The 12972-nt window shown below is 39.1% G+C and overlaps 2 protein-coding genes and 1 long non-coding RNA gene across 8 annotated transcripts; all 3 read right to left on the bottom strand.

Moving 5' to 3' along the window:
- Window positions 1-1773: 1773 nt before the first annotated feature.
- On the bottom strand, window positions 1774-2690 carry LOC139193828 (uncharacterized). Its single transcript, XR_011578324.1, has 2 exons — window positions 2555-2690; window positions 1774-2053 (listed from the first exon to the last, which is right to left on the bottom strand). It is a non-coding gene; the product is annotated as an uncharacterized lncRNA (long non-coding RNA).
- Window positions 2691-9395: 6705 nt separating this feature from the next.
- On the bottom strand, window positions 9396-11223 carry LOC103426239 (protein PIN-LIKES 2-like). 6 transcript variants are annotated; one of them, XM_070817538.1, is made up of 5 exons: window positions 11067-11222; window positions 10956-10996; window positions 10674-10874; window positions 10455-10520; window positions 9396-10268 (listed from the first exon to the last, which is right to left on the bottom strand). In XM_070817538.1, the coding sequence occupies exons 1-5, from the start codon at window positions 11198-11200 to the stop codon at window positions 9421-9423; spliced, it is 1290 nt and encodes a 429-aa protein (XP_070673639.1). In that variant the 5' UTR covers window positions 11201-11222; the 3' UTR covers window positions 9396-9420. The 6 variants fall into 6 exon arrangements, with proteins under 6 accessions (XP_070673639.1, XP_070673636.1, XP_070673635.1 ...); XM_070817535.1 differs by having other exon boundaries at window positions 10455-10874; window positions 11067-11223; XM_070817534.1 differs by having other exon boundaries at window positions 9396-10520.
- A 466-nt stretch (window positions 11224-11689) lies between these two features.
- LOC103405948 (tRNA:m(4)X modification enzyme TRM13) lies at window positions 11690-12883 on the bottom strand. Its single transcript, XM_070817539.1, has 3 exons — window positions 12810-12883; window positions 12684-12749; window positions 11690-12547 (listed from the first exon to the last, which is right to left on the bottom strand). Exons 1-3 carry the CDS (start codon window positions 12881-12883, stop codon window positions 12262-12264), a joined length of 426 nt encoding a protein of 141 aa, XP_070673640.1. The 3' UTR covers window positions 11690-12261.
- Window positions 12884-12972: the final 89 nt, after the last annotated feature.

Genomic DNA, 12972 nt, shown 5'->3' with positions numbered 1-12972 from the left:
TTAGCATTTAATTGAAAAATAAACGACCAAGTTAACGGAAGGTATAACATTGACACAACTTCTAAAGATTAGGTATGACATTGTCAATTTTAAAAGATGATTTATGAAAGTATCGTGACATCAATAGTTGAGGTAGTTTTTTTGTACTTTACCAAAAAAGTTAATCTTGTACTATTCACTTTACCTTTTATTTTGTCGTTAAAATTCAAAGTTTTCAATCGTTTTCTTTAGTTTTCCTTTGTAATTCATGGGGCATTTTGCTGCCCACTAATTAATGTGCATAAAAAGTCTATTCTTGCATTTGAGAGCCTGAAGAAAGCCAGCAAGAATATCCAAACTGAAATAACAACTATGAATGCGGGTTCAATACAGCAAGAAAACGATACCTCATGAATGGTTGCTGCATCTACCAATCAATAGATGGTTTTCAGGAGAAACGCTCGATGGAACGTATTTGACAAACTCTGCTTCTAATCCACGATCCTTCATCCACATTAATCTGCCCGTGTCTATAATCTGCTTGCACATAAAGCCTAACACAGCTCTTTCAACCGCCTTCATATTTCGCACAATGTCTTCAACTCCATCCTCTCCCCCACATTGCTTCCTTTCACTGTCACAACATAGTTTTCCCACTGATAAGCAACCGTTACAAAAGAGGAGACAAAAACGGAAAGCTATCTACTGGAAAGCATTGACTATAATTCCGGCTATTCAAGTAAACACAAGTTCAAGACGATTACATGGATTCTAAGTGCAGTCTGCGATAAGTAACATCGGGAAGATTCGCACCATGATCAGCATCTACTGCCCAACTAGTAAACCATGTAATTGCATGGAATACCTCTTTTGTGATCCCCAACTCTAATAAATATTTTTTATCTGCAGGGAAGCGAAGCCAATTGTATAAAGCCTGTTTAACGATGAAAAGATATATGCAGGTAATTTAAATGACATATTAACAACTAATTCATGAATTTTATGGAGAGAAAATTTGATTAGTGATTACTTATGTAGTGCTTCCACTGGCAAAGATGATGGCAACATGTTGCTACAGCCAAACCTCTTGGGTTTGGGTTAACACTGCGCCATTTCACATTACTTTGATTTAAGTGTTCCTCAAGGCAACATCTCAGAGTTTTTATCTGCATAAGAAACATACTAAAAATATTAAGAAGAAATACAATGATCACTATGAGACTCTAACTTCTTCTCTGTGTGATGATTTCTGTGGCTTTTAGGTGAGTTTATCGTTGATTACCTGTTGCAGGCCAATGACCTCCTCGCAATGACTCAATAGCATTCACCAACGAGTAAAATCTCCTTCCAAATAGGAACTTGCTAATCCATGGGCATTGTTGAGCAAAAATGTACACAATATGTAAGTAAACACAATTTCACTCTCATTCATTTTTCCAAAGAGGGTTTTATTAATTTGAGTTCGACATATTCTAGACTATGCGTCTATTAATTATAACCTTTCACTTAAAAAAGGGAACACCCTTTGATTCTAACATGAAAATATGAATTTCGAGGGTTAGTGTTTTTATTTGATTTTGTGGCTACATTTAAGCGAAATGCCTAAATTGCCTACATACCCTCGTTGAGGGATCAAGCCTCTCGTAGTTCTTTTGATTTGATATGTGGATTTTTAGTGAGTGAATGACCCACTAAAAAGGATTTGGTGTTTGGTTTATTTGGGTGAATTTGGTTGAATGAACTAGGAATTCGATTTTGTGTTTGAGCATTGCGATTGCATCTAGAATATGGTACTAGATTGCCTACATATCCTTGAAGGAATCAAACCGGCATAGTTCACAATGTATTTGTTGATATTTGATGCCTGTATAGTTTAGGCTCTTGCAAGCGAGGACTTTGAGTCACTTGGAGCTAAACGCAGCTTCATGCCATTAGAAACTTGTCGCGGCTTCGTGCCATTTGATATTTGATACGGCTTCATGCCATTTGAGACTTTTCTTCGACTTCGTGCCATTTGGGATTTGATACGGCTTTGTGCCCTTTGAAACTTGACGTGACTTCGTATTGTCCAGCCCTATTTTTATTCACAGAGTCCACAAAATATAAAGTTCATGTGAATAAAAAAAATTGTTGTTTTACTTCAATCTCACATGAGGCAACATTTATATATAAAGCCAACAATAAAGTGAATAGTGTTTTTTGATGTCACAAGCTTCAACAAAAATAATTTGACAAAAATGCCCTCAAACAAAAAACTTCAAAAGCAACCCAAAATAATGCATCAAATGTGACAGTGGTATTTTTATCACTTTAACAGTGTTTTTTTAATAATTAATTTTTTGGTACTTTTTTTTTAATTAGACAATAAGCTAGCAAAAATATGATTCAATCAGTTGTTTATTCACTTATTATTATTTTTTTAAACACGTCCAAAACATTTTAAGAGACTTGTAATCCAGTTATAAAAAAATCTTTCGCACGCGAATAATTATGTAATTAAATTAGTTGTTAAATGATTTTTTTTTTTTTAAATGATATTATCTATACTAAGAGGGGAAAGATGGGCAAAACTTACTTGTTCAAAGTACAAAACTTTAGAACCATCCACCATTTCAGTTGCTGGGGCAAGTTACCATTCTGTAAGAAAATAAAGAAATCATGTCAAATTCAACCACAAAACCCTTGAAACAAAAAACCCAATTCAATTAAACATGAAAGGAATGAATAATTGGAGGCCAAATGGGTATTGGAGAAGGTTTTGGGTCCCCGTTTGGGGGTTAGGGTTCTTCGAGCTGGGGTTGGGCGAGAGAGATTTTCGAAGAAAAGTGTTGATGCACAAAACCGGAGGGGTCTTAGAACAACGTAAATCCGACTGTGAATCTGCATGAAAGTAAATAACACAAGATGTATCGTGGTTCACCCCAATGTTTAGACTACGTCCACACTGATTATTGTATTTCTCTAAAATGTTGAAGAGGGAGAGAGAGAGCTTCTCTGTGAGGATGAGAGCTCTGAGAGGGTGAGGGTATATCCTAAGAATTGGCCTCCTCTATTGTGAGGGTGAAGAGTTCCTTTTATAGAATAATGGCTCCTCACTTATTACATATTTGCCCCTTCCTTTATTACATAATTACATTTGAGTCATCCGAGTATTTATATGAGATCTAAATACGGAGGCCCTAAGTATGGTATAAACAGTAGTCCTCCAAGTCTTCAATCAAGAGAGTCTTTTGGCTAGAGACTTGAAATTCAATCCATGTGTGGGCCGAAGTAACTAGATGTCGTCTTGAACTGATACTTGATATGAGATGGCGCTCAAAATGAAATGATGCTCAACTAGAAGTAGCACATATTGAGAGGTTGCTTTGCTTGCGGCTTATGTTGCCTTGGTTGGCTCGGCTTGTGGCGTTGAAGATGAGGGAGTCCCTTTTATAGAATAAGGGTTCGCTCCTCAATACATAAATGATGGGCTAGAGTTGATGCTCGCAGCGAGGCGGTTGCTCAGTAGGCGGCGATGCTCTCTAATGATGGTGAGGGAGTCCCTTTTATAGAATAAGGGCTTGCTCTTCAATACATAAGTGATGAGTGTTTTCTAATGAAAGTGAGGGAGTCACTTTTATAGAATAAGGGCTCGCTCCTCAGTACATAAATAATGGGCTAAGTCTCTCGAGTATTTTTCATGAGGCCTAATATATGGTACATAGCGTAGTTTCCCAAGTCTTCAGTCAATAGAGTATGTTGGCTGGAGACTTCAAATTGAATTCATGTATGGGCCGAAGTGGCGGTTGTTCGGAGGCGGTATTTGTATACCCTGCCCTGAAGCTTTGTAGGTGAAGCTTTGCAAGTGAAGCTTTTGAAACTGGAGCTTTGTAAATGAAGCTTTTGAAGCTGGAGCTTTTGTAAATGAAGCTTTTGAAGCTGGAGCTCTATAAATGAAGCTTTCAAAGCTAGAGCTCTGTAAATGAAGCTTTTGAAGCTAGAACTCTGTAAATGAAACTTTTGAAGTTAGAGCTTTTGTAAATGAAGTTTTTGAAGCTAGAGCTATTTAAATGAAGCTTTTGAAGCTAGAGCTCTATAAATGAAGCTTTTGAAGCTAGAGTTTTTGTAAATGAAGCTTTTGAAGCTAGAGCTTTGTAAATGAAGCTTTCGAAGCTAGATTGACATGAGTGATGCTCATGAATGTTTATATTGATTGACATGAGTGATGCTCATGGATGTTTTGACATGAGTGATGCTCATGAATGTTTTGACATGAGTGATGCTCATGAATGTTAACATGAGTGATGCTCATGAATGTTGACATGAATGATGGTCATGAATGTTTATGTATGATTGTCATGAGTGGTGCTCATGAATGTTTATGTATGAATGACATGAGTGATGCTCATGTATAATTTTGGAGTACTTGACGTACTTTTGATCACCTGGTTAGCGATAATAGCGACGGGATGCTGAATAATTTTTTGTAGTACTGGGCGTACTTTTGGTCACCTAGTTGGTGATAATAGCGGTAGGGTGCCCAATAATTTTTTGTAGTACTAGACATACTTTTGGTTACCTGGTTGGTGCTATTTTGAGCTTATGGGCCTTCGCCCTCCACACAACATTCCAGCTCATTTATTTTGGGCTTTGTTGTTTTTTTTATTACCTTCTGATGGGGTTATACAGATATCTACGGGAGATAAGAAAAATAATTACATCATTAAAAAACAAGAAAAGTAAATCACATCATTCTGGTGGGGTGTTTATTCCTTGCTTTTGCTTTCTGCTTTTCCTTTTCCCTTTTTGCTTTTGCTTTCTGCTTTCTGCTTTTTTGTTTTTTTTCTTTTCTTTTCTGCCTTTGTTTCTCCCACTCCATTTCTTTCTCTTTTCTCTTTTGGCAGATGGCAGACAATGCCAAAGCGGAATAATAATGGTATTGTTGTCAGACAGCTTATCTGTATCTCTACTTTCATCATTGGCAGTGGACGACGATGTCATCTTTTGCTGAGCAAGCATAAGTTGCTGGTGTTGTGGTGTCAACATCTGAAGCTGATGAAATGGCTGGGGAGCTTGTATGAAAGGTTTCGGTTGTTGAAGTAGTCCCCCAATGAAGCTGCTCCAAACCCTTGATGAAACAAAGAAATGACCCAATCAAAGACCCCAAAACTCCCATAAATGCCAAGAACCAAAATTTGTATACCACCTTGTCTAAGTATTCATTGACGGCTTCTACTTGATTTGGTGAATTTGCTGAATTCTGACTGACTCTGGCTTCTACATTATGGTATTGCTGCCAGGGCGGAAGACTTGTAACGGCGCCGAGATGAGCCGAACTCGGTCTGGGCCCACCGGAGTTAGGTGGCGACGGCCGCAATCTGGTGAGGATCGAAGTCACAAATAAGTCTATTAATCACATCTCTGAGATAGAGCCCTTGGGGAGAGGTTACAGGAACCTCCATGAAATTGGGGTGTTCAAGCTGCCGATTTCGAGAGAGATAGTAAACCACAGGAACTTTGCAGTTCTGATGGTACCTGGGCGACTTCTCAGTCCACACTTTCGCCCTATACGGACTCACTTGGCTATACTTCTTCATCCTACACTCCATTGCTTCCTTCGTTTTCTGAAAAAAAATTAAAGCTTTTGGGTTCTGGGTCATCACCAAAACCTGCAAAACTCAATTTCCCGAGCTTTAATGGAGGCTTTAATGGGGGATTTACGGCTCAAATCAGTGAGCTTTAATGGGGATTTACAGACTGGACGGTGGATCGTCGGGTGGCATTGCCTAAACCGACCCACAGAGTAATGGTATCGGGCGATCGAATTTTATGGTTGTTGCAGCGGCTGAAAGCTCGTCAATATGGTTCGATTCGGAAGTCGCTGAAGGTGGATGACACCATCTTTTCTTACTTTTTCCTCCTGAGCCCAGTTGGAGGTCTGAGTAGAGGAGGAAACCTGATCGAGTTGGAGAAATTGAGGGATGAGATTGCTTCGAGAGAGCTTGCAGACGCCATGGATGGCAGAGGAGATGGAATCGCAGTGAGGTTACAGGCTGAGCATGGCGGATCTATTGGGTCAAAAGCTCTGGAGTTCAAGAACAAGGTGGCGAAGAAAATAATGGGTTTCTCTCAAATTTGCCAAATTTCTTTCCTTTTTCTCTTTCTTTATGTATTTTAATGGCGGACACAAACAGCAGTAGTGGAGAAAACCGAAACGTAGTGGTGTATTTGGTAGATCTTAACTGCAACCAAGAGTTTGGTTGTGTCTCTGTGTGGGTTTTTGCAGATTTTGCAGATTCACGGTGGATATGAAAAATTGAGAGAGAATCGACATAGCTTTTTATGTCGATTCCCACAGACGGCGCCAAATGTTGATGCACAAAACCGGAGGGGTCTTGGAACAACGTAAATCCGACCGTGAATCTGCATGAAAGTAAATAACACAAGATGTATCGTGGTTCACCCTAATGTTTGGGCTACGTCCACATTGATTATTGTATTTCTCTGAGATGTTGAAGAGGGAGAGAGAGAGCTTCTCTGTGAGGATGAGAGCTCTGAGAGGGTGAAGGTATGGCCTAAGAATTGGCCTCCTCTATTGTGAGGGTGAGGAGTCCCTTTTATAGAATAAGGGCTCCTCACTTATTACATATTTGCCCCTTCATTTATTACATAATTACATTTGAGTCATCCGAGTATTTATACGAGATCTAAATACGGAGGCCCTAAGTATGGTATAAACAAAAAGTGCACGACATATAGGTGGGAGGGAATAACTCATTTATATACGAGAGCAATTTGGTCATTTCAAGGTGTAAGAAAATCCTATTTCTGTCCTATTTTTTTGCATGTCATGTGCATGGTCTGTGCATATTCGGTTCAATTTTGATTTTGGCAAAAAACCGAACCATTTTGAACCGAACCCAGCCCTGAAGGAAACTTCGCTTGTGTTTGTGTGGTGTCGATTGGAAAATTGGAGAAGGATTTAGGTCGCACCATTTGGGGGTTAGGGTTTTTCAAGCTGGAGTTAGGCGAGAGAGATTTTCGGAGAAAAGTGCACATGACTTCTAGGTGAGAGGAAATAACTCATTTAAATACAAGGGTAATTTGGTCATTTCAAGGTGTAAGAAAAGCCTATTTTGTCCTATTTTTGTGCATGTCGTATGCATGGTCTGTGCATATTCGATTTGTGCTATTTTAGTCCTAAGATTAAGAAAAAAAATGTAATTTTTGGAATTTCCCTATTTTTTTTGTGCCTTAGATGTTTTTAATCTCACTTATTAAATAATATGGCTATTCTAGTAAAGTTTTTTGGTAGTTTAAAATTATCAAACTAACTTTTTTCTTATCAAGTTGACACGAGTTACATGTGGGTAAACTTGTTAAGAACCCTTTATTAACGAATCCTTAACGTGTGACCAAATAACGACTCGATTAACGTGTTAACCCGAAACTTGTTCTTTTTGTGTTGTTTCAAATTGGGTTAACAAGTGATATAAGAAATTGACAATCATTATTTTACATTAAGAGGAAGGGAGAGAGTTTAACCCAAGACATAGCGGGTCATTATTTGTGTCACACTATTTTCATTGCTTGCACCCTTTAGGTTTAAGGTGATTGGACTAGGTTACGCTATGTGCACACCACAAACTAAGTCTCAAACTCAACACAAATATAATACGTCAATGTCATGAATATGAGTAGAAGCCTTGAGACTTATCACCTACAAATAAAACTACCTCAACTATTGGTGTCACGACACTTTCATACCTCATCTTATAAAATTGACAATGTCATACCTCATCTTACGAATTTGTGCCAATGTTATACCTTCCGTTAGCGTTGGTGTGAATTTCTCAGTTAAATGTTGATGTGGCTTGATCCGGGACCCATTTTCTATTAAAAAAATTAATAAAAAATTATTAAAAACTAAAAAAAAAAATTAATCTTTTTTAAATATTAAAATAATAAAGAAAAGTAAAAAAAATAAAACCTAAGGTCAGTACGTCCTTCCCCCCTCTCTCTCTCCCCCATCTTCCTGCAACCCAGAAAGAAGAAGAAGAGGAGGAAGGGAAAAAAAAAACCCCAAGCCAACCCAGTTCCCCCCCAACAAACCCAGAAAGAGGAAGAAGAAGAAGAAGAGAGAGAAAGAAAAAAAAAAAAAACCCAGTTCGTCTGTCCCCCGCCGCGCCTACCCTTTTCCCTCCACACCCATTCCCCCCATTTTCTTCGTGCCCAGGTTCTCAACCTTCGAAATCGGCCTGGCGAAGGTTTCCCGATTCCACCTCAACGGGATCTGGGGTTTTTTTTTTTTTGGGTTGAAGGTAGTGGGTGCGAGGTTGGGTGCGGAGAGTGGGTGCGGGGAGAAGAGGGGGGTGGGGAGGGGGGGAAGACAAATTGGTTTTTTTTTTCTCTCTCTCTCTTCTTTTTCTGGGTTGCAGTTGCATGAAGGGGGAAGAAGATGATGATGGGGAGAAGAGAGAGAAGGGGGGAGGGGAAGAATTGACTGAGTGTTGGTTTTTTTTTTTTTTAATAATTTTTTTTAACTTTTCTTTATTATTTTAATATTTAAAAAATATTAAATATTTTTATTTTAGTTTTTAATAATTTTTTAATAGAAAATGGGTTCCAGATCAAACTACGTCAGCATTTAACTGAGAAATTTACGCAAACCCTAACGGAAGGTATAACATTGGCACAAATTTGTAAGATGAGGTATGACATTGTCAATTTTAAAAGATAAGGTATGAAAGTGTTGTGACACCAATAGTTGAGGTAGTTTTTTGTACTTTACCCTAAATACTATTAGACTGTAACATTATTTGGTTGCAAAGATTGTCATTAAAGCTTATAATTTCCTTGACCTATCTACATATTCGTTGATGACCAAATAGCCCTTATTATGTCAACAAAACTAACGCGTCTTTCATCCCAATCAACTAAATGGAGTAACATGGGGCAAGAATAATGAGGACATGAGGTAGTGCGAAACAGATAAAATATACTGTTAAAATGAGATTTTGTGTACAATACATACATGATGGCTAAATATGTTATTTTCAAGTAATTTCTGCCTATATTGTCTCCTACATACTTTTGTTCCTTAATTTTTTTTTTTTCACTCATTCAATCTAATGACTAAACAACACAATAAGCCAATTTAAAATGATTTATGCCCTCTCTTTTTAACTTTCTATGGTCTAATAATTGTCAAAGGATTACATTATTAGATTGGTGGCTTTGCGTCGACACCATATGGCAACCCATAAACCTACAAGGCAGAAGCCCACACCGACAGCAGGCACAATTTTTTTGGTGCAGTGGAGGAAGCTTTTTTTGGTGCTAACATCAAACATTAACAAGAAAAACACCTGATAAAACCGTTGCTGAATAAATCGAAACTAATCTTGTGAATAATCAATCATATACGCCTGAAAAAATTTGAGGTCCAAGCTGTGTATATTTTCAAAACAGAATGTAGAAGTAGACAATTATATAGAGCGAGAGGGAGAAGACGGCAACAATATGCTGCCAGAAGAGGAGAGCAGAAGCCTCTCTGACTGCATAACCCCTCAAGCTTGCAACTGCTCCTAACAATATGGCAGAAGGTGTGGTGTATTGCAGCAAAAGAACGAACCGATACAATTGATCATCGGCTACCAAAAGGTTCAATTTATCCGACAATAGAACCACACCAATCCCAATTAAAGGAAGTACCAAAAGCCTTGCAACAATAATCCCAATCGTAGTTCTCATTCCTAGATTGGATTTGTTGGGACCTTCAGCTAGCATTCCTCCAAGAACAAGCACAGCCGAAGGCACCATGGCCTCCGCTACAATTTCCAAGCTGTCTGTGAGGAACGAAAGGACTTGGTCATCATCAAACACAAGAGATTTCAATGTTGGAATCATGCCAATGACAACGGCCAACAGAAAAGCAATTGTTGGCGGCTGAAGAATGCGATGAATTGGTGTCCTCCAAGCAACATATCTGAATTTCCTCACGATCCTAGGCTCTGCCAGACACTTACTAGGCTTGGTACTTCTCGGATAACCTCCCTCCTCCTCCTCCTCACCAAGTTCCGAAAGACTATTGTGTGAAAGTACACCATTGCTGCTATTAAAAAGCCTTGCAATAAAGGGTGTCTTGCAATGTTCAGTTTCCTTATCTTCAATTCCAGGCCATTCAGCCTCAACGAGAAGCGGCCTAGCAAGATCACTTTCATCTCGATTCCCATTCCCATTCCCATTCCCATTCCCATTCCCATCCGAACCCAGTTCCGCAATCTCATGATTCTCCTCTTCCTCCACAACTGCATAAACAGCAGACTCCAATGGGGGCTCCATCATATGGTAAACAAGAGTGTAAACAAGAATGACAGAAACCCATTGGGAAAAAGAAACATATGCCACACCAGCCTCAGTACAGTCATCTTCTGTACCGAAAGGGTTATCATCACTATGGCAAACAGATGCAACAATTGCAAGAGGGAGATTACCCGTGTTTCCGAACGCAGTCATGATCACGGTGAATCGAAAAAACTGAGGTGGAGGCCTACAAATCACTGCAACCAGCAAACCCAACACACACCCGATTGCCGTACTTATTACAACATTAACAGGAATGAACCACCAATTTACAAAATTCTTTAGACTAATTGATGGCCCTAGATTTGTGAAGATTAAGCAGGGTAAAAAGACAGCAAATACCAACTTACTGAGAAATGTGAAAGTGAGTTTAGGGACAAGTTGGTATTTTGGGTGGGCAAGAAGAAAACCAATGGCAGCCATTGAAAGGAGCTTCAGCAGAGGAAGCACTGCACTTAGCAGCAACCCTCCTTTTAGATTGCTTCCTTGCATTGCAGGTAAAATCTCCATATTTTGTCGATCCCAGATGACAAAACTACTAATTAAGCAAACTTTGATAAAATCGAATCAAATCAAACACTGTTGAATTCAGAAATCACAAGACAATGAGAATTGGAGATGTGGGTTCTGACCTTTGAATCCGAAACAATCATTTGGTGGTCGATTCAAGGATCTGAAAAGAGAGAAGAACCAAATCTCAGAGACGTTCTTGTGTTAAAATGCAGAGCTCTCATAGAACTTACTCAATTGATATTAAGTTTAGATGGGACAGCCAGAGAGTTGAAGAAACGGATAATCCAGAAGAGCCGTAGGATTCGCAGCAAATCATATACAGACTACAGTTGTGAGAGTTGAAAATTCGAAGGTAGAGGGCCATCACATGATGCACGTGATGTCTTCTATGATTGTCTGTGGCTATGATAATATTGATAAAAATAAATTGATAAAAAATTATAATAAAAGCAAAGGTGGAGGGGCAACACATGATATACCATGGTGAAATTGCTCCTCTCTTCTAATAATTAATAATTTAATCCATTAATGTTATCTTTTGAAATATATATACGGTAGAGACTAGCTGATATGATCACGTGAGTGGTGTATTTAGGAAAAGGATGCTCTCAACCAAACTAACCTTGAGAAATTTTGATAACCAGCCACTTTTTGCACCACAAAATGAATTTTAGCCTACATTTTATATTTCTTACAAGTTTATCCATATGTCCTTGTGAAATTTCAAAAATATCCTTAAATTAAAACACTAATTCCCTCTCTCACTGATCCCTTTCCTTTCTTATGCTACAGAGAGCCAGTGGCCTACCCATCATACCCCCTCATCGTCACCCGCCCATTTTGTACCTGTTCATTCGAAAACAAAATTAGCATTACCAAATCAATATCAATGGTGTCGTGAATTCTACTATCTGTGCAAACATTATTTGATTATGGTCGTTGGCGGCCACCTTGGGTACAAATGAACTTCAACTTGTACGATTTCCTTCCTCTCAACCAAAAAGACCTTTTTGATCCCATAACAATCTGCTAGCATTTGTGTCAATCATCCTCTCCCCGCTCCAAACTCAACCACCGCAGGAACACCATTCACATCAGCAAAGTCAGCCCTCTCTCCTCCTTCCGAATTCTTCAATGCCCCCAAAATCTTCCGAGTTCCCAAGAATTGACACCTGCTGCATAACATGTTTCTCTTGAAATGGCAATTTTCTGCAAAGAACAACTTAATCTAACATAATCAAACAACCCCCGTCAAGAACAAACCAAACATACCAGCTTGTACATACATACCTATCTACCTCTCGTTTAATCCACATCCCACAAGCTTCCGTCACCTTATACGACTCCCCAATATCCTTACACAAAGATTCATGAACAGACTCAATTTTTTCAACTAAAGGTCGTCCAGTGCACAAGGCTCCCGCTTTATGCAGGGTTTGGGAGAGTCAATGCCAAATCAGGCACAGTCATATTATAAACAGCATTCCTCTTCATCTCCGAAACAATGTTATCCACAGCTCCCAACACGGGACCATTAGACAATGCCAAATCTCCGGTCCCCTCGACTCCCAACGATTCAATTTCATCATGGTCATCTTCTTCGCCAGCATTGATACCCTTTTGGTAAAAGGGTTGGTGGGTCAAAGACTCCACTTGTTTGGGTAAAGGGCACCTCCTAACATGTGCTTCCAGATTTTCGCCAAGTACACAGCTATTAAATCACATAAACCAACACAACAAACAAACGATTTCAACAACTCACTCACACAGAGAGACCATGTTTTCTGAAAGCAAGAAAGATTCAAACTTCAAATTACATAGACTAATAAGAGAACGAAGGAACTTACTGAGAAGGGTCAATTGGGCATGGAACCCCCTCGCCATCCGGCCTCTCCATGTGGTTCCCGCAAAACCTACCAATCAGAAACCATCTCTAGAGAGAGATAGAGAGGAGTGAGAGAGAGAGCGCTTACAGAGAATCGTTGAGGGGGACATTGGCACAAAATCTCTTCTTTTTCGGAAGCCAAAACCTGCATCGAGTCTCCATTTTTTGCTCTGTTTTTTTCACTCTCCACTTCCACCCCAGAGAAAAAAGAAAAGTTTAAAACTGCTGCTTCTACGTACCTTTGTCGTATA

Source organism: Malus domestica, chromosome 17, assembly GCF_042453785.1.
Source record: "Malus domestica chromosome 17, GDT2T_hap1".
NCBI lineage: Eukaryota > Viridiplantae > Streptophyta > Magnoliopsida > Rosales > Rosaceae > Malus > Malus domestica.
This window is presented reverse-complemented; position numbering and strand designations above follow the sequence as displayed.

Bases quoted from the DNA above. Each gene is read 5' to 3' on its own strand.
- LOC103426239 (XM_070817533.1), bottom strand. From the start codon at position 11,200: ATGGCCCTCTACCTTCGAATTTTCAACTCTCACAACTGTAGTCTGTAT. The intron at 10,997-11,066 runs GTAAGTTCTATG...CTCTCTTTTCAG, and splicing joins CTAAACTTAATATCAATTGA to ATCCTTGAATCGACCACCAA. The intron at 10,875-10,955 runs GTCAGAACCCAC...ATTTTATCAAAG, and splicing joins TGATTGTTTCGGATTCAAAG to TTTGCTTAATTAGTAGTTTT.
- LOC103405948 (XM_070817539.1), bottom strand. From the start codon at position 12,883: ATGGAGACTCGATGCAGGTTTTGGCTTCCGAAAAAGAAGAGATTTTGT. The intron at 12,750-12,809 runs GTAAGCGCTCTC...TCTGATTGGTAG, and splicing joins GTCCCCCTCAACGATTCTCT to GTTTTGCGGGAACCACATGG. The intron at 12,548-12,683 runs GTAAGTTCCTTC...GTGATTTAATAG, and splicing joins TGCCCAATTGACCCTTCTCA to CTGTGTACTTGGCGAAAATC.